Raw genomic sequence first — 25668 nt, 5'->3', positions numbered from 1 at the left:
AAATGTAAACGACTCATCTTTATAGATTTTCAGCGATCAAATATTTCATACAATTGTTCTTTGACATCTTAGCCCACAGCACAAGGGGTTATAAACTATAGAAGGATTTCTATCGAGCACTACTTCCTATGTCCAACTTCAAAACTTTTGGGAAAATCGACCGTTTTTATGGTAATATTTTTTATATTCCAAAATAAAAAGTATGAAAAAAGTGCCCAATTAGTTATAAATAACATGATAGCCAGCCAGATAATAAAAGTGGCACATATTTCAGCATTTATTGGGTAGAACATAAATCTAGGGTGCTCGCATAAAGCAGCTTAACTGCTTAAAAATTGGTAAAACATGATTATAAAGGGCAATAACTCCTTCAGGGGTCAACTGACCATTTTGGTCATGTTGACTTATTTGTAGATCTTACTTTACTGAACATTATTGCTGTTTACAGTTTATCTCTATCTATAATAATATTCAAAGTAATAACCAAAAACAGCAAAATTTCCTTAAAATTACCAATTCAGGGGCAGCAACCCAACAACCGGTTGTCAAATTCATTTGAAAATTTCAGGGCAGATAAATTTTCACTTGAAAAAACAATTTTACCCCATGTCAGATTTTCTCTAAATGCTTTGGTTTCAGAGTTATAAGCCAAAATCTATATTTGACCCCTATGTTCTATTTTTAGCCATGGCGGCCATCTTGGTTGGTTTGCCGAGTCACGCCACACATTTTTTAAACTAGATACCCCAATGATGATTGTGGCCTAGTTTGGTTTAATTTGGCCCAGTAGTGTCAGAGAAGATTTTTGTAAAAGTTAACGACAACAGGGCCAGGTGAGCTAAAAATTATCTTTGAGACCATCAAAAATTTATATTTCAGAGGTGACTGAGGGTGAAAAATGAGGGAAAGCTACATTCCTAAAATATTAATATATGTATTTTCTTCTTTAAACTAGAGGCTCTAAAGAGCCTGTGTCGCTCACCTTGGTCTATGTGAATATTAAACAAAGGACGCAGATGGATTCATGACAAAATTGTGTTTTGGTGATGGTGATGTGTTTGTAAATCTTACTTTACTGAACATTCTTGCTGCTTACAATTATCTATATCTATAATGAACTTGGCCCAGTAGTTTCAGAGGAGAAGATTTTTGTAAAAGATAACTTAGATTTACGAAAAATGGTTCAAAATTGACTATAAAGGGCAATAACTCCTAAAGGGGTCAACTGACCATTTTGATTATGTTGACTTATTTGTAGATCTTACTTTGTTGAACATAATTGCTGCTTACAGTTTATCTCTATCTATAATAATATTCAAGATAATAACCAAAAACAGCAAAATTTCCTTAAAATTACCAATTCAGGGGCAGCAACCCAACAACAGGTTGTCCGATTCATCTGTAAATTTCAGGGCAGATAGATCTTGACCTGATAATCAATTTTACTTCATGTCAGATTTGCTCTAAATGCATTGGTTTTTGAGTTATAAGCCAAAAACTGAATTTTACCCCTATGTTCTATTTTTAGCTGTGGCGGCCATCTTGGTTGGTTGGCCGGGTCACGCCACACATTTTTTAAACTAGATACCCCAATTGTGATTGTGGCCAAGTTTGGTTTAATTTGGCCCAGCATTTTCAGAGGAGAAGATTTTTGTAAAAGATTACTAAGATTTACGAAAAATGGTTAAAAATTGACTATAAAGGGCAATAACTCCTAAAGGGGTCAACTGACCATTTCGGTCATGTTGACTTATTTGTAAATCTTACTTTGCTGAACATTATTGCTGTTTACAGTTTATCTCTATCTATAATAATATTCAAGATAATAACCAAAAACAGCAAAATTTCCTTAAAATTACCAATTCAGGGGCAGCAACCCAACAACGGGTTGTCCGATTCATCTGAAAATTGCAGGGCAGATAGATCTTGACCTGATAAACAATTTTACCCCCATGTCAGATTTGCTCTAAATGCTTTGCTTTTGAGTTATAAGCCAAAAACTGCATTTTACCCCCATGTTCTATTTTTAGCCATGGCGGCCATCTTGGTTGGTTGGCCGGGTCACGCCACACATTTTTTAAACTAGATACCCCAATGATGATTGTGGCCAAGTTTGGTTTGATTTGGCCCCGTAGTTTCAGAGGAGAAGATTTTTGTAAAAGTTAACGACGACAGACGACGACAACGACAGACGACGGATGCCAAGTGATGAGAAAAGCTCACTTGGCCCTTCGGGCCAGGTGAGCTAAAAAGAATCAGTTTATTTATGAATTGTGTTCTTATAATTTTATTGAATCTTATGTTGCAAATACACAACTATGTCACAAGCACATGAAAAACCTGTCCCCTTATTTTGACTATTTTTAAAAATCCCATAAATCAAGAAAAATAAACATTAAAAAAAAATCAAAGGAAAATAAAAAATAATAATTTTCAAAAAATTTAAAATTTTGTCAATCAAAGTTGAGTTATCCTACAATGTTCTCTGAATAGTCAAGTTTTTAATTATTAAAATGCTATGAACTCTGAATGACAAATCTAAATATCATAGACATATTAATTCATTAGCACCTGCCATTGATGGGAATACACATTTTGTTTATTCATCAAATATATTAATCATCTTAGCATTTTCATCCATTATATTATCTGATCTGCACCTCTCACAAAAACACCATCTGTGTGTTTAAGGTTCAATTACATGTAGTACAAATGTTTGTAACTGAATCCAGTGTGTTAGTAGTCCATTCTGATTGATATTTATATGTCTGACCATAAGACTGCCTTCTTCTGTTTGTCTGCACTCAGAACATATTGTCCAGAAGGATGCCATGCACATGCTAGTACAGCATTACTGGAAAAAAAAAACCACCAAATATTACTGCATATTGTGACATAAAATTACTACCTCTGTGTATCATCCTATTTGTTTTCAGTCAGATTAGAGTAAAATTTAATGTTAAGTATTTCAGAGATGAGTTTCATACATGGAAGGCCACTACTTGTTAACAATCACGACATGTACAATTTATTCATTAATCTTGTTATGTATGAGTAGTAGTAATGAGCCTCTAGAATAGGGAAGTTTTTCAAGCTTCATGATATGCGATATGGTTGAGAAACAAAGAAGGAATATATGACAAAGTTTCTGATTGATTCAAAAGTATTTGAAACTAATCGGATGTCAATTTTGTTCTCAGATGGGATTGAAACTACAGATGTTAATACATCAAATCTATTGATCACTCCATGAAAAATTGTTTCTCACTAGATTTTTTTGTCAACAGATATAGAATAAGTTAAGTATTCCTGTTATTCAAAATATGTGAAAAGGTTGGGGTTATCAATCTCTTGATAATTAATAAACATTTAATAAAAAAACACCTTATACACCTTATTAATGGTTACAATCCTTGTTTAATGAACTCAGATTTAATTATAATGTTTATTTCAAATTTAAATGGGAAATAAGTTTTTATGAATGTTTATTAATATCTTTTCAAATGGTACATACTTGTGTTCTTTGAGTACCCTCTCTACTTTTTCTTTGGCAATGTTCCAGATAAAGATTGAACCATCATGTGAACCTGCTATAGCATAAGTACCATCTGGGCTGAAATAGACAGATACATTTATAATCTCTTTGAACCAGCTATAGCATAACTACCATCTGGGCTAAATAAACAGATACATTTATAATCTCTTTGAACCAGCTATTGCATAACTACCATCTGGATTGAAATAGACAGATACATTTATAATCTCTTTAACCAGCTATAGCATAACTACCATCTAGTCTGAAATGGACAGGCACATTTATAATCTCTTTGAACCAGCTAGAGCATAACTACCATCTGGGCTGAAATAGACAGATACATTTATAATCTCTTTGAACCAGCTACAGCATAACTACCATCTGGGCTGAAATAGACAGATACATCTCCAACATTTCTTTTAGAATGCTAGTGTTGATGGATTGCTGTCTCGACTCAACATCAATTTTGAATATGTTAATAAAAATAAAGTTGATACAAAAATAATGAATCTTGGTTGAACCAGCTATAGCATAAGTACCATCTGGGCTGAAATAGACAGATACATTTATAATCTCTTTGAACCAGCTACAGCATAACTACCATCTGGGCTGAAATAGACAGATACATTTATAATCTCTTTGAACCAGCTACAGCATAACTACCATCTGGGCTGAAATAGACAGATACATTTATAATCTCTTTGAACCAGCTACATCATAACTACCATCTGGGCTGAAATAGACAGATACATTTATAATCTCTTTGAACCAGCTACAGCATAACTACCATCTGGGCTGAAATAGACAGATACATTTATAATCTCTTTGAACCAGCTATAGCATAACTACCATCTGGGCTGAAATAGACAGATACATTTATAATCTCTTTGAACCAGATACAGCATAACTACCATCTGGACTGAAATAGACAGATACATTTATAATATCTTTGAACCAGCTAAAGCATAAGTACCATCTGGGCTGAAATAGACAGATACATTTATAATCTCTTTGAACCAGCTACAGCATAACTACCATCTGGGCTGAAATAGACAGATACATTTATAATCTCTTTGAACCAGCTATAGCATAACTACCATCTGGGCTGAAATAGACAGATACATTTATAATCTCTTTGAACCAGCTACAGCATAACTACCATCTGGGCTGAAATAGACAGATACATTTATAATCTCTTGAACCAGCTATAGCATAAGTACCATTTGGGCTGAAATAGACAGATACATTTATATTCTCTTTGAACCAGCTATTGCATAACTACCATCTAGTCTAAAATGGACAGGCACATTTATAATCTCTTTGAACCAGCTAGAGCATACCTACCATCTGGGCTGAAATAGACAGATACATTTATAATCTCTTTGAACCAGCTAGAGCATAACTTCCATCTGGGCTGAAATAGACAGATACATTTATTATCTCTTTAACCAGCTATAGCATAACTACCATCTGGACTGAAATAGACAGATACATTTATAATCTCTTTAACCAGCTATAGCATAACTACCATCTAGTCTAAAATGGACAGGCACATTTATAATCTCTTTAACCAGCAAGAGCATAACTACCATCTGGGCTGAAATAGACAGATACATTTATAATCTCTTTAACCAGCTATAGCATAACTACCATCTGGGCTGAAATAGACACGATACATTTATAATCTCCTTGAACCAGCTATAGCATAACTACCATCTGGACTGAAATAGACAGATACATTTATAATCTCTTTGAACCAGCTACAGCATAACTACCATCTGGACTGAAATAGACACGATACATTTATAATCTCCTTGAACCAGCTATAGCATAACTACCATCTGGACTGAAATAGACAGATACATTTATAATCTCTTTGAACCAGCTACAGCATAACTACCATCTGGACTGAAATAGACATGATACATTTATAATCTCTTTGAACCAGCTATAGATAACTACCATCTGGGCTGAAATAGACATGATACATTTATAATCTCTTTGAACCAGCTAGAGCATAACTACCATCTGGACTGAAATAGACAGATACATTTATATTCTCTCCTTATTTTCACTGATATATATCACGATTTCAACAATATTTGCTGTTCAACTTTTAATCCGTCCCCTTTTATTTTGGCCTTACAAGATATATATAGTATTAGACCATAATATTCAATATCTATGATATCGGGTGTACATTACAATGGGTAGATAAATGCCTATAGATGTTAATTACATGCACAAAAAGACATTTTCCACAACAGATATCACACAAACATGAAAAAAAATGTTCAATCATGTTTCCTTTTAGTTTTACTTGAAATGAACAAAAACTGTCCACAAAATATTGAGTATGTATCCACTGGTCTGATATTAACGTCCCTGTTCTGATAATCTATTCCCACTGATGGTGTATTATACATTTATCTCCTGAGCCTGAATGAGATATGAAGATTTGTTCACCCAAGAATATTCATATATCAGGAGGAGTCTGCCCAAGGGAAATATAATTTTTTTCAAGGGTGAGCAAATCTTCATATCCCTAATGTCTACGGAATTGAATGATTTATTCCAATGCCATATATAGATGTAGGAAGATGTGGTGTGAGTGCCAATATGCTTTGTTTACTACCTGAACACAAAATATTAGTTTACATACATTTTTTTCCTAACACACTTGTTTTTATAACTACACACAATCCCATTGATAAACAATACAGATCAAAAGTGAATTTTTTGTCTTTTTGTTTTAGTGTCTGAAATAAATTTAAACATGATAATGATTTTTTGCTATCGCTATTTAAAAAGTTCAAAATGTTAAGTTCATTAACCATGTGTAATGTCGCACAATGAAGTCCCACCATTTCAGAGGGGAATATGAAGACTTGTTCAATGACATGTGTGATAGTCTCCACCAATCAAATATTGATGAAACTATCAATATGTATAAACAGCGGAATAATACTAATTGTTACTTTAAAGGTCTTATATATTGAACACATATTCTAACCAATATTATATTTAACTTTAAAAAGTAATAAGGAGACTTGTTGTTTCTCACTTAAAAATATAGAAGCAAACAAAATGAAAGATATGGTGTACCTGAACACTGCCCTTGACCAGTCACAGCTCACATTAAAGTGGTCAGCACTGAAAAATAGAAAATAATTCAGATAAGATTCTTCCAGGAAGACATGAATTACCTCCCCTCCCTATTGGCTTTAAAAGAATTTGAATAATCAGAAATGAACACATAGATGTTCAACTTGGTGCAATCAGCTGCCAAATTATTCCCACAAACATAACATGGCATCTCTTCAATTTTATAAAAAGTTAAATGAAAACTTAAAAATGATTGTTGATTTATAACAGATTCTAAAAAATATAACAAGCATATCTTCTTGCTTGATTGACTTACTGTCTCTTTGTTCACACTTACTTATGTGTATAATTCTAAACATCTTATTTCGACTTCGGTTATTGTCCAAAAACTTAATGAGTTGTACACAGAGGTCTATAGTTCTGAAAATGGTTCAATTGTAAGCATCCTAAAATGAATTCAGCAACTATTTTGAATATATATGTTTAAATTTGAGTACCAGGTAACATAGTTAAAGTCCCTAGACAAAAATTAGAAGTGTAAAATTTTCTTCAATAAAATTCTAAAATAAGCACAACCACATGTATAAAAGATAAACTTTTTCACAAAGTTTTAAATAATAACCCTTAATGGCAAAACATATGTACTTACTATAATGAAGAAGACACTTGGTTCATTCTCAAATCTATGACTATGTACTGTCTATAATGAAGAAGACACTTGATTCATTCTCAAATCTATGACTATGTACTTTCTATAATGAAGAAGATACTTGATTCATTCTCAAATCTATGACTATGTACTTACTATAATGAAGAAGACACTTGATTCATTCTCAAATCTATGACTTTGTACTTACTATAATGAAGAAGACACTTGGTTCATTTCTCAAATCTATGACTATGTACTTTCTATAATGAAGAAGACACTTGATTCATTCTCAAATCTATGACTATTACTTACTATAATGAAGAAGACACTTGATTCATTCTCAAATCTATGACTATGTAATGAAGAAGACACTTGGTTCATTCTCAAATCTTTGACTATGTACTTACTATAATGAAGAAGACACTTGGTTCATTTCTCAAATCTATGACTATGTACTTACTATAATGAAGAAGACACTTGGTTCATTCTCAAATCTATGACTTTGTACTTACTATAATGAAGAAGACACTTGGTTCATTTCTCAAATCTATGACTATGTACTTTCTATAATGAAGAAGACACTTGATTCATTCTCAAATCTATGACTATTACTTACTATAATGAAAAAGACACTTGATTCATTTTCAAATCTATGACTATGTACTTACTATAATGAAGAAGACACTTGGTTCATTCTCAAATCTTTGACTATGTACTTACTATAATGAAGAAGACACTTGGTTCATTCTCAAATCTATGACTATGTACTTACTATAATGAAGAAGACACTTGGTTCATTCTCAAATCTATGACTTTGTACTTACTATAATGAAGAAGACACTTGGTTCATTCTCAAATCTATGACTTTCAGTGAATCATCTCTAGTACAACATAACAACTGGGAACGATCTGAAAACATATTTCATAATTCTGTTTTTGAATATTATTCTCTGGATTTTTGTAGACAGTGAAGTCAAATAAGAACTTTTTGTCACAAGATAATAATAGAAATAAAATAATTGAAGTCATCTAGAAAACATGTGCTTAGAGATTAATATGGGATTCTGTTTCCAAAACAACAAACACATGAATTTTATTGTATTTTGAATGACATAAATCATTTAGATGTGAAATATTATGTGCAAATAATTGTTATTAAGGACAAAATATTAAGAACTTTCAACAAGGAATTCAGTACTGAGGAGGAACAGTGTTTAAGACATAAAATTGAGAATAGTATCTCCTCTTTTTAACAAGACACCTTTACAGTAAAGTTCTTGTAAAACAGCGACAAAGTCAGGTGGTTTTATAAAGGAAGGTCTTCTGGTATAACCAACAAAAACATCCTATCAACAAGTAGGTTCAAATTAATTAGCTTTATAAAGTTTTAAGGTTTTAACTTTTTTGTGAATAATCTTTTTTTTTAAATGAAGACAAGGAGAATGTCTTGTCTGCTTTTTGAGAAAAACTAAATATTGGTAAGACATGATTAACAACACAATACTTTGGGGATACGTATATATTCAACTCTCCATTTCTAATAATCCTTATAAATTGATTCTGTCATAAGCATATAGAATTAAATAAAAAATCTGACATTGTCAAGACATGTCTGAATCATAAAATAGACCTAATATTTGAATTGGTTTTGGCAAATACAACATATATCTATTTTTTAAATCTAACATCATAGTATTATTACCTGAGGATACATCTAGTGAAGTCAGTCGACCCTGAAGCATAATTTCTGTGTTACTTGAATCAGTACGACTGTCCCAGAATCTTAATCTCTTGTCAAAATGTCCACTGATTATGTTTGAGCCTTGCAAGGTCACTAAATCATTGCAACTTGACCCAGCAAAAATTGTTTTGATACCTAAAACAGATGAAGATAAAATATTAGAAAGAAATCTACATCACATTTCTATCATATTAAAATACAAAGACTTAAGATCTAAATATCCAGGAAGATTCTGTATACATGCATTTTACCATATACTCTTGTGGTACACAAAGTAGTGAAAAGAATCAACCTGCTTGTAAGCACTGAAGGGTAAAGATTGTTGCAATTTTGCAATTTTGTGAATTAAAATAAAACGATTGCATTAGCTACGCAAATTACAAAATTGAGTTAGAGTAATCTGCATGTTTTATGACCATACATTTGTAATTGAACCTATTTAAATCACAGATTCATACACCATGCATTACTTATGTAAATTAAAATAAGGAAAATTCTTCTTCATAAGTATGGTAATTCAAATACACATCATACTGTTACTTGAATATCTAAGTATCATATATCATTAACAAATTATATAACATTGACAGGATAGGATCTAAAGAATGATCACTTCACAGCACTATTTTGTTTGAACTATGTAAGGTAGCAACCTTAGAAGATTTAGATATCAAGTCAGTACCCATGCAATCTTCACCAATACCAGGCATTCTGGATATATATGCTAACTGATACTGGTTAGGGAACATAATAAAGGCTTTTTAGTGTAAACCATCTTATTTTTGCACACAATTTATTTCTCGTTTATCCCTTTTTAACCCAATTCTTGGTAATTAAATTACACAATTTTCTAACCTCATTGATGTTTTTATATAAGGGAAGACCCAAGTTTTACAGGTTTGCAACAATCTATATTCACTTTATTATTCTACCTGTCAAAGTCGCTATAAATTGCTTTAAAAAATTGGTTGGTTTACAGTATTTCGGACACTGTCAATAGTTACTGGTACTTACAAGCTATTCTCGTGAGGTCCCAAATTTTTAAGGTTCTATCATGACTACCAGATACAATTTTGCTACAGTCTCCTAAAAACTTTGCAGCTAATACTTTACCACTATGCCCAGTTAACGTACTCTGGAAGTAGAAAAAAGACAGAATAATGTCATTTCAGCTTGACTATATCTAACACTACTATGTATCACTTACTCATTTTAAGACCTTCCGTATAAAAGCAACCAAAGGATTTTACATCAGCTTATTTGAAGATATGTTTATCCTAATCCATAATAATCATTGCAGCAAAACAAGGATAAGACATAGAATTTTTAGTGTATTTGAGAAAAGAATTTTCACCTGTCTTCATGTTTTCATAATAATATCTGAGTTTTCAATTATATCATAAATACACCAAAAAAATTGTAAAAGGGAAATTTAACTATTTGATAGACCTGTTCTATATACCGTTCCTGCTTCTAGCTATAACAATGATTTCAAACCTGAAGTTAATTTAACTCTAGAGATGTTTTCATAAAATCAAGGTCATTACTTACCCTTAACCTTTGATCTGTAAGAGACCAAACACGGCTAGCAAAGTCATTTGATGCTCCCAATATAAAGTTTTCCTGAAAACAAATAAAATAATCTGTATCATAGTTATCAAAGACATAACAAGTGATATAAAATAATCTTTGAAAAAATTCAGTCTTAGATTTAAGTTTCATATATTATTATTTTTGAGAAACTCTTGGTTATACATGTATAAAAAACAAATAAGCATTTAGATACTCTCACCTACTGCAATATATGATTTTTTGTTAAAAGGCAATGAACTCTGCAACTGAGGTGAACTCACTGATGAAATATGTAATCTGTAAGGTGTATACTTTTCTGGCATACAATTAACAAAATTAAAATTTTTACAGCTGTAAATCATTTGAGAGCAAATTATCCAACTTCCTATTCAGAAAAAAATTTGAACTTGCTGTTTTTCAAAGGAAATGTTAGCATTTTAGACATTTGAAGTCTCATGGCTCTTGAACAAGAACCTGTTAACATTAACACTTACTTCAATACCAAAATCTAGTGCCATAATACCCTGGTTACTTCCAGTTAATATTCCTTTACTCTGACATTTACCTAAAATATGAGAGTGGTATCAACATTAACTTAATAGCTATAAAGTTCTATGTTCTTTATGGAACCTGTTACTTAGTATACAATGTACAAGAATAAGATTGCTAAGTTGTAGTGAAAAATAATAATAACAAGTACTGTATGAAGTGACCACTACACATGATACTAAACAATCTGACCAAGTTTGGTAAACAGCCTCAGAGGAGTTGCAAATAAGATGAATTATTGACTTCCAAGCTAATAATACATCAATGTTTTTGAACTAATTTGAACAAAATTGAACTAAATTGACTGCTAATAGCAAAACATTATTTCCCATTTTTGTTTTTATAAATGTTTAAAAACCAAAATACATATTTCAATTTTTTGTCTCAATCATAACTAATAAATCATATTTAATAACTAGGGAATAACATTTATATTGTTTTATAATTATTTAATAATACTATTGTGTACTGTTTTATTATTATTGAATAATATTGTGTACGTTTTATTAATATTGAACAACATTGTGTATTTTTGAAAAACTACAACAACATTGTGTACTTTTTTATAACTAATGAACAACATTGTGTACTTTTTTTATATAATTAATTGACAACTTTGTGTATTGTATATACACTGTGTCTATCCATATCGGATCCTTTACGCGCAATTCAGCGGTACGCGGCTCCTTTGTGAACAGATAACGGATCCTTGCCGTAAACATAAGGTGAGTTAATCTAAACGTTCCTTTAAAATTGTGTTTTATTCTGTCTAAACACTCTGGTCAACAAAAAACAAATATCAGGCGGAATAAGCCAACTATCAAGGTAAGTATATAGATGTATTTTATTTCGTTAGCTATTATGATTACGAAATAATCACTGAAACAAGGGAGTGCAATTGTATGAAATTGCGAAGTGATGTTGACATTTTCCAGACTTTCAAGCATTTCTTCCCTGTTTTTGCTGATAAAAGTACTGAATTGTATTAGAAATTGACGTTCTTTTATTGGGTAGAACAATCTACCCAAATTCTAATGTTCAGTCTCCTGAAATTAGTTCAAAATGTTATAAAATTTGTGGCAACGGATCTTTATGATCCGTTTCCAACACGGTCTTTTAATTCTATCTGGAGCTTATTGTACAGGGGAAAAAATTAACGGTCGCCAAGTCGCCAATGGCGACCAGAAATTGACCTGGGCGATCTTTTTACTCAGTTGTGGTAGCCCAGGTGGCGAATTGAAAACAAGTTATTGACTGACTGAAATTCGCCATTTACCGTGACTCCAAGTACTGGCTACTTCACGGACAAAAATGTAAATTCAAAAAGAAAAATCTTTTTAAAATGTATTGCATCAAAGTCGCGGTCGCGATAAACAAGGATGTCAAATCAGTGTTTACCTGTGACTAAATATAGTTCACGTTAATTCAGGTCACTGATTGGTCGTCTATTTAAAGTCGGAATGTATCGTATGCTTGCAAGGATGTCAAGAGAGGTGTTCCAATGGTCATTAACAATATAAAGCAATCACGGTTTTGGCTTCAAGAGAGCGAAGAAAGCCAGGGAAGATGACAATAGCATGTCATGAAGTAATATCAGTCAAATAAAAGAAAGTATGATATATATAATGCTGCTAAGAATCTGGAAAACAGTACCTTTTGTAGTTAAATTTTCAAAGCCCAGGTGGTGTACAGAGAATGAAGGTCAAAAACGAAAGTAGAGTATTGTCGACCACAATAAATAACATTTATAGTTAAAAATGATTTATGTTTCTTACTAACTGAACAGTTTACAAAAAAAAAAGAAAATCAGAGAAGATATCAAGTTCATGACAACGCTTTTGGAATACATGAAATAGTCGCGAAAAAAGGGGGGGGGTTCATTTGTTTACAAATGTACGTAGTTTAATACGCAAAATGAATCGACCAAGATATTTAATAAATAAGATTATTATAGAAATAAAATGAAATATTTCATCTATCATCTTCATGTATTCCAGAACAGAGAATTCTTTAGTTGTCTTTAAAAGATATGTAAAAAAATTCTTGTACACAGGGCATGAAGATTCCCATTTTGCAAATGATTTTTTTTTTAATGAAATTTGATTGAAGTCAACAACAAAGATAATAAAAAAATAACTTTTTCCCAGGCATTTAAATCACCTCCAGGTATGCTCAGAATGCAGGATTTTGAGTCTGAAATTTCAAAATTTTCTTAGGGGGCATGCCCCCAAGCCCTACCTAGGAAGTTCAGCCTGCTTTGCGGGCTTCACCGGTGATAGTAAAATTCTGTGGGCTACTGACTTTTTGCCTGGGCTAACTGATTTTCAAGTCTAGTAGCCCAGGTGGCTACTGGCCTTCATAAGTTAATTTTGACCCCTGTTGTATACTCTTTTATACTCAATAAAATGAAATGAGCAATTAAAAAATGATGAACTGTTTATTCAAATCGATATTGACAGAAATAACATGCATAAAACGCTGTTTTTTGGAAAAAACAAAGGTTATGTGAGACACTTGCCCACTTTTTCTTGTAAAAATAGCCTGTTATTCTTAAAACTATCTATAGTCATAAGAAGAGTGGATCAGTTTGACATTCTAAAGTTCCGTGAACTAAGAATTTAACACAAAATACCTCTCTGATTTGTTGTCATCCATAACTTTCTAACAACACCACGTTGTTTTTACGGCAAGGATCCGTTATCTGTTCACAAAGGAGCCGCGTACCGCTGAATTGCGTGTAAAGGATCCGATATGGATAGACACCATGATATAACAGAATCTATTGTTACCTCCACTTATTTCCCATAATTTGATCTTTCTGTCTGAACCCCCTGTTGCAAACATAGTTCCAGATGGACTCCATTTAACAGCATTTACTTCCCCATCATGGGCCTCCTATAATATATCAATATTAGACAATCAGCATGTTTTATTGTCTGTGGACCTAAAACTTGGAAATAACTGCTCAAAAAGCTTTCTTAGAATTCTAATGTAATATCAAAAATTTATCGATATTTTATTTCTGCATATATGCAGTGTTTTTCATATTAGCTGTCAGTGAAGAAGTCCAACAATGCATAAAATTCCTTTAGATATATAATAAGCAACATTAACAAAACAATTTCGTTGGGAAAGTGCTTTTGATTAAGAAGACAATATCTGACATTATATTTCATAATGAGGGGTTCAATCCCTATTAGAATTTATATAAGGTACATACAATAAAAACTGTACCAAATGAAATTTACATGGAAAAAATTAATGAATACAGTATAAGTTGAAATGAAAGGTGTTATAAACTTACAAATTTGTGCTGTGCTTTATTTGGTAAGGCAACACTAACACAGATGGGAACAATACCCGGAACATAAATACCAGCTTCACTATAAATAGAAATAAATATAATGTGAATTGTAACAATATTGAAGCAAAAGAAAACTGAATTAGAGACATGCTTGAAAGATTTACAACAGCTTAGTTAGACCGGTTTGGACTAAGTTAAATGACTATCTTATTTTTATTTAAGAAAATTGGCATTCAACAAGTTTTTATTATTGTTTGTTTACGTGTCTTGGTGACTTTCAGTTTCACATTCATGCATATTCCTGTAGAATGTTTATATTTCCACTTCAATGACATCATTTACACTGATTGACCTCTGGTAACTCATTCATAAAAGCATACAACGTAATGGGAACAGTCTAAGCAAATCTTGACATTGCCAATCAACTGACATACAATATATTCATATTTTACCCAGGTGTGTACTCAAATCATTTGAAGAACATCAATATAAGAATAACAATTACTAACTTTTCTGGTCTGATTTCAACAGGTTCTTTTGCTGCATCTATAAGTTCTTTTTGTAACTTGGCTTGTCTTTTTCTGAAGGAAAAAAAACCTCCATTAAAACTATGTGATAAATAACAAATAAAAACAAAACCACATATATAACACCATTAAGCAAGCTGTCATGTGACATTTAAATCCGTTTAGTTGGGTTTGATTGGTTTCAGATACTTCTGAATCTTATTTTGGTCAAATTTCTGTGTTTTTTTATAATTGCCTTGAAAAAAAGTTTTACATAATTTCAATTGTTGTTGAAAATATTACAACTTACAGAAATTCAAATCTCATGTAACTTATTTTGCCTTTATCTTGCAAAGCATACAGTAGCCCTTAAGACCTTGTGCAAAAATGATGTTCAGAAGGAACATTTTTGGCTGTTGAAAAAAAAAATTGAATAAATAACGTACTTTATTTGAATATCATTATCTTCATTCATTTTGTCTGCATCTTTTGCTTTTACATGCATCCACCTAGTAATTAAATCAGCATTTTCATCCTGAATTTTTCTGTACTTTTCTTCCATGGCTGTAAATGCTAATCCTAAAGCCTGGTGTTCATCTTTTAACATCTGGAATTAAAAATCTTTCTTTACAAAGTCCCATGTGAGGAACTGTACAAGAACATAGGATTACATCAAAGAAATACAGATAACAGATATTTTCAAACAATTTTCTTTGTCCTAGGGAGATGAATTTCAATAAAAACTCAAACTAAATCTTAAACTTTATAATATGACTTTATACCAAATATCTAATACATTTTTTCAGATGTTACATATAAATAAATGGGGAGTGTGTCCATAGGACACAGATGATGCCCCTGCTTGCATATAATGTTAAAAGGGACATAACTCAAGAACTGTAAATGTGTACTACCCAAATTTGTACTTGATTTGAGTTTTGTAGTAATAAGCAATGTGTATAAGTTTCATAACAGTTAGTTGAGTTTCTTTCTGTAATTATATTCTCTTTTCATATATATATACATAAAAATTAATTTACAACTATGTTTATTGTTATAAATAAATAGATAGTCAAATGTATTGCTAATATTACTGTATGTTTCTTTGATGTGTTGTACTTGTTGTAATTCTTGAAAATAATAAAAATTTAAAAAAAAAAACAACATTTAGTTGAGGTAAACTTCAGTTAAAGAATGGAAACGAAAAATTCAGCAATTTTTCCATTTGTTAAGGGGCATAACTCTAGAACTGTAAAAGTGAAGCCACCAAAATTCAAACTTGATCTGTGTTTTATAGCAATAAGTATTGTGCATAAGTGTCATAACATTTGATTGAGGCAAACTAAAGTGGAGAACAGAAACCAATTTCGAGATGTACAGAGGGACATTGGTAAAACTTAATGCTCCCTCCACTATGACGCGGGCATAAAAAGCAGAAAATTTTAATTTTCCTTCAGATTTCTATTTTTTACAGTTCTAGAATTCTTAATAAACTCTTAATCTAAAAAATTCCCTGTTTCCAGTCTATCTACAAATATAGCAACTTTAAAAAATATTTCATCCCCACACAACTTGTGATGCAATTGCATCAAATCTGAATACAGTACCTTACATCTATTTAATTGGGTGTTTGAGGGATTGTTGTCTCATCGGCAATCTTAATACATCTTATTATTAATAAGTCCATGTTTTTATATCAGATGTCCAAATAAAACGCAATTTTGCAAGAAATTATGTCCATACTAAATATGTCCTATAAATCATAATGATCAATAATATTGGATAAGTTTCTTTTTTTTTTAAATCAGTATTTTTTGTTCTTCTTCATTTTTTATATTCAAACATATCTCTAGTAAAAGCTTTATTTTAAATACCTGGTTAGTTTGTTCTAATTCTACAATTGTCATTTCTAAATTCTTGATTTCACTTTTTAAAGCTAGAACCACTGCATCGGTATCATGTAACCTATAAAATAGAAAACAATAACATTCTAAATCTGTGGTAATAAAGTTTTGATAAGACAAGGCTGTAAATACAGATTCTACCTCTGCATCAATTGTAACAGAATATCATGTTTCTAAAGACTTTATATTTTTAAATTTGAAATGCAAGCTATTCATTGGTGAAAATGAAATAATGCCATCAAATTTTGAAGCTTTCCTCTGATTTCTGATTGTGATGACAAGTTTAAGGTAACCATGCACAGTGGCGGATCCAGAGGGGGCTGTAGAGGGCGTATGCCCCCTTTGCTGGGACTTTTTTTTTTTTTTTTTTTGGTAAAATGATTAATCAGACTAGATTTCCTGAACTTTGCCATTTTCCGTGTATTTAATTTTTATACAACAATTCTTAACTTATTTAAAAGATATTTTTCGCTGGTATTTACGTATACCGACTATGGGGCAGTCATGTGATTCGCTTTGGTAGAGTTGACCAGTGCGTCGAAAAAATGTCACTCGGTCATTTTTAAATTCAAATTACAGTAACAAATTGCTTAGGCTGAGAATGACAATCATGACACCTTCAAAGTGAGACGGGATTGAGCAAGAACGTATTGACTTTTATTTCACAATTCCACCAAACAGAAAGTAAAACTCTATGCAGTACACTCTCATGAAAAAAAAGTTCCACAGCAATATTATTTACATACTTTATAAACATGTTTAACCCCAAACGCCCTAGTCTATTTCAAAACAACATAGCTGAACAATGATCCCCGGTCAGTATTTAAAGCGCTAGATAGATTTAAAGCTAATGTACTTAGATTTGAGGAGAAAGTCTGAGATATTTGAGAAAAAAATCTAACTCTGACGTTTGACTTAAACAAAAATTTCTGGATTGAAAACAATAATCTTGTCCATATTTTTTTACTATTAGAAACGACAATTTCCAACAAAATTATTTAGCATTAAATGAACATGATGAATAAAAACGGGCGTATTTTTTTGGGGCCGGGTTTCCATATCTGACCGGAATGTCTGTTTCGCCGAACTGATATATTGAATACTTTTTTTCAAAACCAGACTGCAAACTGCCTACTGGGTGTGGCCTTTATGTCTCCATTTGACGACCGGGCATTCATAAATTCGTTGTCATTTCAGACTCATTGTAAACTTTTGGTTGATTTGGAAACCCTTATTTCTCTTATTTGGGTGAAACTTTTCAACGAAACATTTGGCTAAACATTGCTTGTTTGTATTTTAACTCGTGTCTGTCGTTTTGTAAATTTCATTGAATAGCCTGGGGTATATTTTGCTTACAAAAAGAAATCTGTAAGTTTATCCTAATTTAACATACAACACACGATAATTTGCCATGTCTATGTTGACAAGTCCCACATCAAATATATCAGTACTGATAGCTTTGGATCCATACTATCATTTTATGATAGACATTTGATAGGGAGAATTAATACAGCATAAAACATATATCCAACCCTTACAATTTACAGCAATTGTAAACTACACATGTTCCACGTCAGGAACCGTTAAAGGGTGCATTTTAAACTTATTTATGTTTTTTTAGCCCAAAACAGGTCCTAAAAATTTTTCTACAAATTTCACCCCCCTTTCCAAAATTCTGGATCCGCCCCTGATGCATGTTGATGTCACATTGAAAGAACAAGATCTCTTTGCAAATCAATAAAAATAAGAAATATAAAATTTGCCTAAAAATACTCTGTAGGTCACAGGGGTGTAGAAATATTTGTTGTAAGCACTTGTCTCTGGGCAAGTAAAACTAAAAATTTAACTTGTCCGGAAAAAATTTTACTTGCCCTGATGATCCCAATAAATATTGAAGTATTTCTTGTTTGCTAATATATGATTCTTACTTAGCACTATTGTGCATCACAAACAAATGAAATCTATTTGTTTATATGGGTCAAAAATTTAGAAAAGTAGGAAATGAGTTAACATCAATGGGACAGAAACCTAACAGCAAACCAACCAATGAAATGACATGTAAAGGACAATTTTGCAGCAGTTTTGGAATAAAAATTGTAGCCAGTAGGTACATAATAATTATACTAAATTTGAGGACAGTGATTGAAGAAATGTAAACTAAATTATAGATTAACTCTCAACTGACACACTTGTTTTTTCTTGATTATTTATTATTGTCTTGATGTGCAATTAAAGCGTTCCTTCTATTTACCAGTTTCACAACAAATAATGTTGACCTTTCATCTATAAATAAAACAAAAACTTAATTTATTTTCCGAATTTCCGTCTTTTGATAGCCAGGGGCAATCTGATATCCACAATGTCTGAAATTCTCGCTTCCGTTTTTTTTTTTAAATACTCTGTGTCTTCCGTTTGCATTTAAGGTTTTCTACTCGATTCATGATTCTTTTTGCCTTGCTTACCCAGCTTTTTATTAAGTATTTGTCAATCTGAATCTCGATACAAAATTTAAAGAAATGACACTTCCAGTAAAAGATGGATGAAACTAAATCGATGATCCCGGGTCAATGGACAAAACCAATGCAATGTTACGCGACTCGGGTTCGCATACTTATTTTTATTTATTTTGGTAATCGATCTATTTCCAGTATGATGTAACATTTATCGTCATGAACATTGATGTTTTTAGTTGCTGAACATTGGTTTATTTTACATAAATTAAACATCTTTATACGTTTTGAAATTAATTTTATGTTTTTGTTGGATATGTACTTTGTCTTGTATATTTTTTTACTTGTCCACGGGCAACCAAGACAAAAATAATACTTGTCCGGTTGTTCAAATGTACGAGTGAGCGAGTCGGGCATAGCATTTCCACACCCCTGCGTCACTAGAGAACCAGATTCAACCACCAAATCTAGTACAATTCAATATTTCTTCACTCTAAATGGTAGAATTTTAAATACTTTTTAAAAGAGGTTTGGCCTAATTTTTGTTTTAATTCACCTTGCAACAGGCCACCTACAGATTCTGTCCAAGAGTTGTTGCTGCAAGGGTTCTTTAAAAGTGAAAATGGAAATGGGGAATGTGTCAAGGTGATGGCAACCTAACCAAAGAGCCCAAGGCCACCAATGGAACCATTTAAACCTGATTTGGCTGCCTCTTTTAAGTCCTTTTTAGAATATAAGCATCGATATTCTGACCAAACATGGCTGCATATTTAACATTCTTCACAGTAAAATCCATGCCCCAGTTGGGGAGTCATATCCCTAAGACAGAGAAACTAAGACCAAATTCTACATCCCTGTGAGTAGTATTGGCCTGAACAAATAGAAGATTAACATGTAACGTTTAATTAGATACATACTTTGCATCTTTGATCATTAACTCTCTTTCCTTTTCTTGTAACAGCATGTTAAGGTCTATAATCTGTTGTGAATTCTGAAAATAAAAAAAAATTTGTGGGAAAATCTATCAGTAGATAATGGTACCCCGGTAGATAGAATTTTGTATTAATAAAAAGTCTTTACCTACAAAACTCTAAGAGGAGTTAAAAGAGTTGAATAGATTAAACCATGCAACATATTCCTGAAATTTTACAAATAATTGAAAATAGTACAAATATTCAACAAACAACCTACAATTATAAAAAAAATATCAGCAAATTTAAAATTGTGATAATTTTGTATAATTTTGTCATACTTGTTAATGTACAAATAACATGTAAAACAAAGGAGGTACTAGCTTAACAACAGTAAGATGAGTATGACAAACACTTCATGTACACTAAATGTGGATGGTTAAACAAAGTATGGTGACATATAGTTGCTTATTATTAATCCTAATTGTTTGAAATCTGTTGGATAGTTGTCAGGGCTTGTGCCATTAACAATCTTACAACATCTGCTTATTCTTAATGGACAGATAGATAAAAAAAAAAAACAGTAAAAAAATGTGTCTAAATATCCTTAAAAAAATATTCCAATACTTTAATACCTCTCCTCTCTTTTTGTGTAGTTCTGTAAGTTCCTCTTGTAACTTGTACAGTTTTTGGACATCTACTGAATGAGTCTTGTCATTAAAACCAGGACTACTCCCACCACTGTAAAAGAAGGAACATATGTTCATGACAGGAAATTGCTATGGATAATTGAATACTGGTATTATCCTCAGAAGAACATGCAGCCTTTTTAAACCTTTCCTCCATGGATATTTTTTATATACTTGATTCACATAGGATTTTGTAAAAAAATAAATTCATCAGGCTTAAAGTATTAATGCATTGTGAAATTGAATATTTCATCAATGAAAATCCTCATGAATATCCTTTTTATATTAGATACAAATTTAATTAAATCTGATACAGATTTTTTGTAAGCAAGATGTTTCAACTGAGGCACTACACAGGCGTCATTATGGAGTAAAGGGGGTTGCATCAAAAGGTTTCATCATAAAGGAAAGTATTAAGTGCAACATTATTTTCTTAGGGAGATATTATGTACCCTGGTACTATATTTTTTTAACATAAATTCATAAATAATGATATTTTATAATGTTGATTTACAAAGGAACTAGATGCAATTGGATATTTAAAATTAGTTTATAATCAAGCAAGCCAGGTCATTTAAACATATCTAAATTTACAAACTATAACAACTTGTACATTGACAGAACTTACATTTCTTGCCACTCTTGCATACTTAATTCACATCAACTTTCAAACAATTCAATAATAAATTATCACTTCCTTTAATAACTTCCCTATGTATCATAATTCTAAATGTAGATACATGTACTTGAGCAACAATGTAAAAGGTTGGCACAAATCACAAATGTTGTCTACATGTAAATATGATGCAAATCAGAAATCTTATAGGATTAAATTTATAACAGAGAATTAATACTAAAAATGATAAGATTTAAATTTTATACATGATATATCCTAAAGTAAATTATTAAAAAAAAAATCTGGAAAAGAACTATTGATTATCAAAAATTATGTGGTAGAATTATAAATAGCAAGATATGTGATCAATGTATATTTTGATATTGGAGTAAAATGATACACTGAATAAAAAAATAATAATGCAAATAAAGACTGAGGAGAAGTTTATGATGATGCATGACAAAACAAACAAGAGGCTGTCACAACGACAGCAAACCGGATTTATTAACATTTATTTGTGTCCTGGTAATATCACAAGAACCATAACTGATGAACAGTGAAAGTGAAAATCGTCAATATCAAATTTGACCTCCATTTTGTCATCAGTATCAACATATTAAAATTTGAAAGAGCTTAGGTCGAATGGTTCATGAGTAAATGCAACAACATGAATCGAAACACCATTTTTTTATCTTTCAAGAACCATAACTCCTGAACGGTAAAAGTCAAAATCGACATTATTGAACTTGACCTCCATTTTGTCATCAGTAACAACATATTAAAATTTGAAAAGCTTTGGTTGAACAGTTCACGAGTAAATGCACGGACACGACTGGAAACACCATTTTTCAATCTTTCAAGAACCATAACTCCTGAACGGTAAAAGTCAAAATCGTCATTCTTGAGCTTGACCTCCATTTTGTCATCAGTAACAACATAATAAAATTTGGGAAGCTTTGGTTGAACAGTTCATGAGTAAATGCACGGACACGACTGGAAACGCCATTTTTCAATCTTTCAAGAACCATAACTCCTGAACGGTAAAAGTCAAAATCGTCATTCTTGAACTTGACCTTCATTTTGTTGTCAGTAACAACATATTAAAATTTTAAAAGCTTGGGATGAACGGTTCTTGAGTAAATGCACGGACAACATTTGGTTGCCGCCCGCCCGACCGCCCGCCGTACATCCCCAAATCAATAACCGACATTTTTGTCACAAAAATCTGGTTAATAAAATGAATAGTCTTGTTTGTACTCACCTAGTTCAGTAAACTATTGACCTTTATTTTCAAATTTCTGAAACATTTCCTACAACAGACCCTTACAGGCACAATAGTTGTCACATTGACATTCATACCACATCTCCTTATTTTCATTTAATCTTTTTTCAAAATGTGTACATATAATTACCCTTGTTCTGATAGTCGAGTGTTTTCCTCCTTCAGTCTGTCAACTTCAACTGTAAGCTGTGCATTTTTAGATTTTAAACTTGAAGCAATATCAAAACTTTTACTATCTGAAAGTAGAACAACAAATGTTTTGATATATCTTATGTTGCTGATAATGTTTACTACCATTAGCAGTTTCTGTATAACTGTTTGTAACTAGTTGTAACGATTGATGGCAAAAATGTAAAAACATCATCATGAAAGAGACTATTCTTTAAGGGTCATCAATAAATTCAATCATTTGATATTTTTTTAAATCTTGTATTTCTCTTATACATTTTTGTAGTTCTAAAGTATGTAGGCAAAAATGCAACACAATCATCAAAAAGAATACTCCTTTGACATGGTGTCAATAAATGAATTTAGTCATTTAGGATTTCATAGATATGTAGTTGAATCTGTTGATGGTCAATTGTATGTTTACAGTTTCTGTCTTATCTAACACAGTTTTAATGATAAGTGATAAAATGGAAAAATTCTCTAAAAAGAAGTCAATCAAGAGCAATAACTCATATAGGAGTCAATAGATCATTTCAGTAATAAAGACAATTTTTAGATCTTTTATTTATGATCATCTTTGCTTGCTTGTCTGCTGTTTCTGTTTATCTTTTATAGTTTTCAATAGCCGGCACTAATCCCTCAACCACTTTGTAGAATGTAGCCTTCGAGCCTCTGATGTTTTCAGTGTTTCTGGAAAGGTGGAATTTCAAGCTTTAAAAGTATTTGTAATGCAGCATGTTCCTAAGCAGAATGAAACGCACACAGGGGCAGATTCAGCCATATTTAAAAGGGGGAGTTCCCAATAAAAGAGAAAAGGGGAGGGGGTGTCCAACTTTATGTCCATATTCAAATGACGTCAAAGAAAAAAAAATATAATAGCCTTTTAAGACGTCGTAATTATTTGGACTGGTCTAGTCCTAGATTACTTTGACGTCCAATGGCTGTTTTGTCCAATGGCCCCTGCCTGTCTTGCAAAACAGCTGTTGGACGTCAGAGTAATTTTATGATACAATAAGATTAGGCAATGTAAATTAAACACATCATCATTACATGGTAGGAGTAAATTGTTAGTGTCTTTATCTCACTCTGGCATGACTCTCAAATCTGGCAAATATAAATTTTATGACAGTCAAACGCTCACATACTTACATGATTGAATTAAATTTTCAAATGGTTCTTTTTCTCTTTTGTTGCGTAATTTCAGTTGCTGGAAAATATTTTGTTTCCAATCAATATCTGAAGTCGACATTTCTTTCATCCTTGATTTGTTATTTTTGAGTTGTCCTCCCTTGAATCCAGGTTGTTTCAAGGAAATGTTCCGAGGTTGTCCGAAAGAGTTCCGAATTATTTAGCAGACTTTCCTGTTAAGGACAAGGAACTGAATTAGTTTACTGAATTTTGAATATTTATGTGTTTTAAATTTTGCCAGCTTTTAAGAACAAGAAAGTTGAAAGGGTGAGAAAAGTGAGTAGTTCTATTTTAGAGCCAGCATTGTTACATAATTGATTTAAAAACAACTATAGTAGTAGTGTGAGCCAAAATTTGTTCCTGTAAAAAAAGTTCCAGTGGAACTAATTTCACAGGAAATATGTTCTGGGAGAACTTTTTTCACAAACATTTCTATATAATTTGTTCCATCTCTATGAAATAAGTTCCACACTTTAACTGGTGAAATAAGTTCTGGGTTTGTGAGATTTGTTCCTCACCTGGTGAAATAAGTTCCTTGTCTGTGAAATATGTTTCACTGGTTAAACAAATGTTAAACAGGTTATCTTATATACTGAGTACTTGTCATCAGTGAGTTTAAAAATCATTATAAAAGACATGTATTAAATTGATAATGTAATAAATAAAAAGTGTAAACATCCAATTTGGATCTTGTGGAGTAAAGCAAAAGTTTAATAACATACTCAATTAATAATACTAAAAATGACACTTATGAACCTGGAAAGAGTAGAATAAGAAATAATAATAAAAGTCATAAAGAAACAGAAGACACACTCTTTTGAACTGTGCCATGACCTTACCTAAGATCATGTATGATTAAAACACCTATGACAGATCAACAGGAAGCAAGGAGGTCGAGTACCAAATAAATGATAAAACTTAGATACAAATTATGATACATTATCATCGCTTTTATCTTCTTCCTACAGTCATGCCTTCAATTGTAAATGTACCCCATGCAAACACAGTACAGCATTTAGCGCTAGCTTGCATTATAATTTTAAAGTGTAACAAGAAAATATTTCTCTGTGTGATTATGTTAAAGGTACTTATTTTCTGTGAAATAGGTTTGATAACATATTCATTGATTTCTATAAAATGCCTCCTTTCAAAACTAATATCACAGGAAATAATTTCACTTTTTTTTTTAAATTTTAATAGTGGAACAAACTCATTGAAATGTGACTTTTGTTCCAGAACTTATTTCACATAAGGTTAAAAAATTAGTTCCGGAACAAATTTTATAGTGCTGGAACATGTTTTGTGTGATATTTGATCCGTGATATTTCTGGCGGAACAAATGTCACACTGGGACAAATTTTTTGTTACAGTAGCAGTATACATGTAGTACACATGACTTGTTTTTTTGAAAGAAAGAATAATCTGCTAATTGCTAATCACAGCAGTGTCTGAGAACATAGACATTATACATAGGCAGTCAAACGTTCCCTTTATAGAAC

The 25668-nt window shown here is 31.7% G+C and overlaps 2 protein-coding genes across 5 annotated transcripts in view; one reads left to right on the top strand and one right to left on the bottom strand.

Moving 5' to 3' along the window:
* LOC143067410 (autophagy-related protein 16-1-like) lies at window positions 1-24337 on the bottom strand. The gene is made up of 17 exons (XM_076240662.1): window positions 24131-24337; window positions 22944-23049; window positions 20862-20967; window positions 20233-20306; window positions 16836-16926; window positions 15408-15568; window positions 14965-15036; window positions 14456-14534; window positions 13941-14046; window positions 11097-11167; window positions 10582-10653; window positions 10045-10165; window positions 8992-9165; window positions 8114-8198; window positions 6641-6688; window positions 3515-3613; window positions 1-2854 (listed from the first exon to the last, which is right to left on the bottom strand). Exons 1-17 carry the CDS (start codon window positions 24237-24239, stop codon window positions 2761-2763), a joined length of 1668 nt encoding a protein of 555 aa, XP_076096777.1. The 5' UTR covers window positions 24240-24337; the 3' UTR covers window positions 1-2760.
* The window catches only part of LOC143067409 (phosphatidylinositol 3,4,5-trisphosphate 5-phosphatase 2A-like), an 82287-nt gene continuing 80920 nt past the window's right edge, over window positions 24302-25668 (top strand). For 2 of the 4 annotated variants that reach the window (XM_076240655.1, XM_076240652.1), the window contains exon 1: window positions 24302-24436. The gene's annotated coding sequence lies outside the window, so the exon portion shown is untranslated. Of the gene's footprint in view, window positions 24446-25668 lie in introns of all 4 variants that reach the window. The other 2 variants (XM_076240654.1, XM_076240651.1) reach the window with 1 other exon arrangement.

The sequence above is a fragment of the Mytilus galloprovincialis genome, chromosome 3 (genome assembly GCF_965363235.1).
Source record: "Mytilus galloprovincialis chromosome 3, xbMytGall1.hap1.1, whole genome shotgun sequence".
Classification (NCBI taxonomy): domain Eukaryota; kingdom Metazoa; phylum Mollusca; class Bivalvia; order Mytilida; family Mytilidae; genus Mytilus; species Mytilus galloprovincialis.
This window is presented reverse-complemented; position numbering and strand designations above follow the sequence as displayed.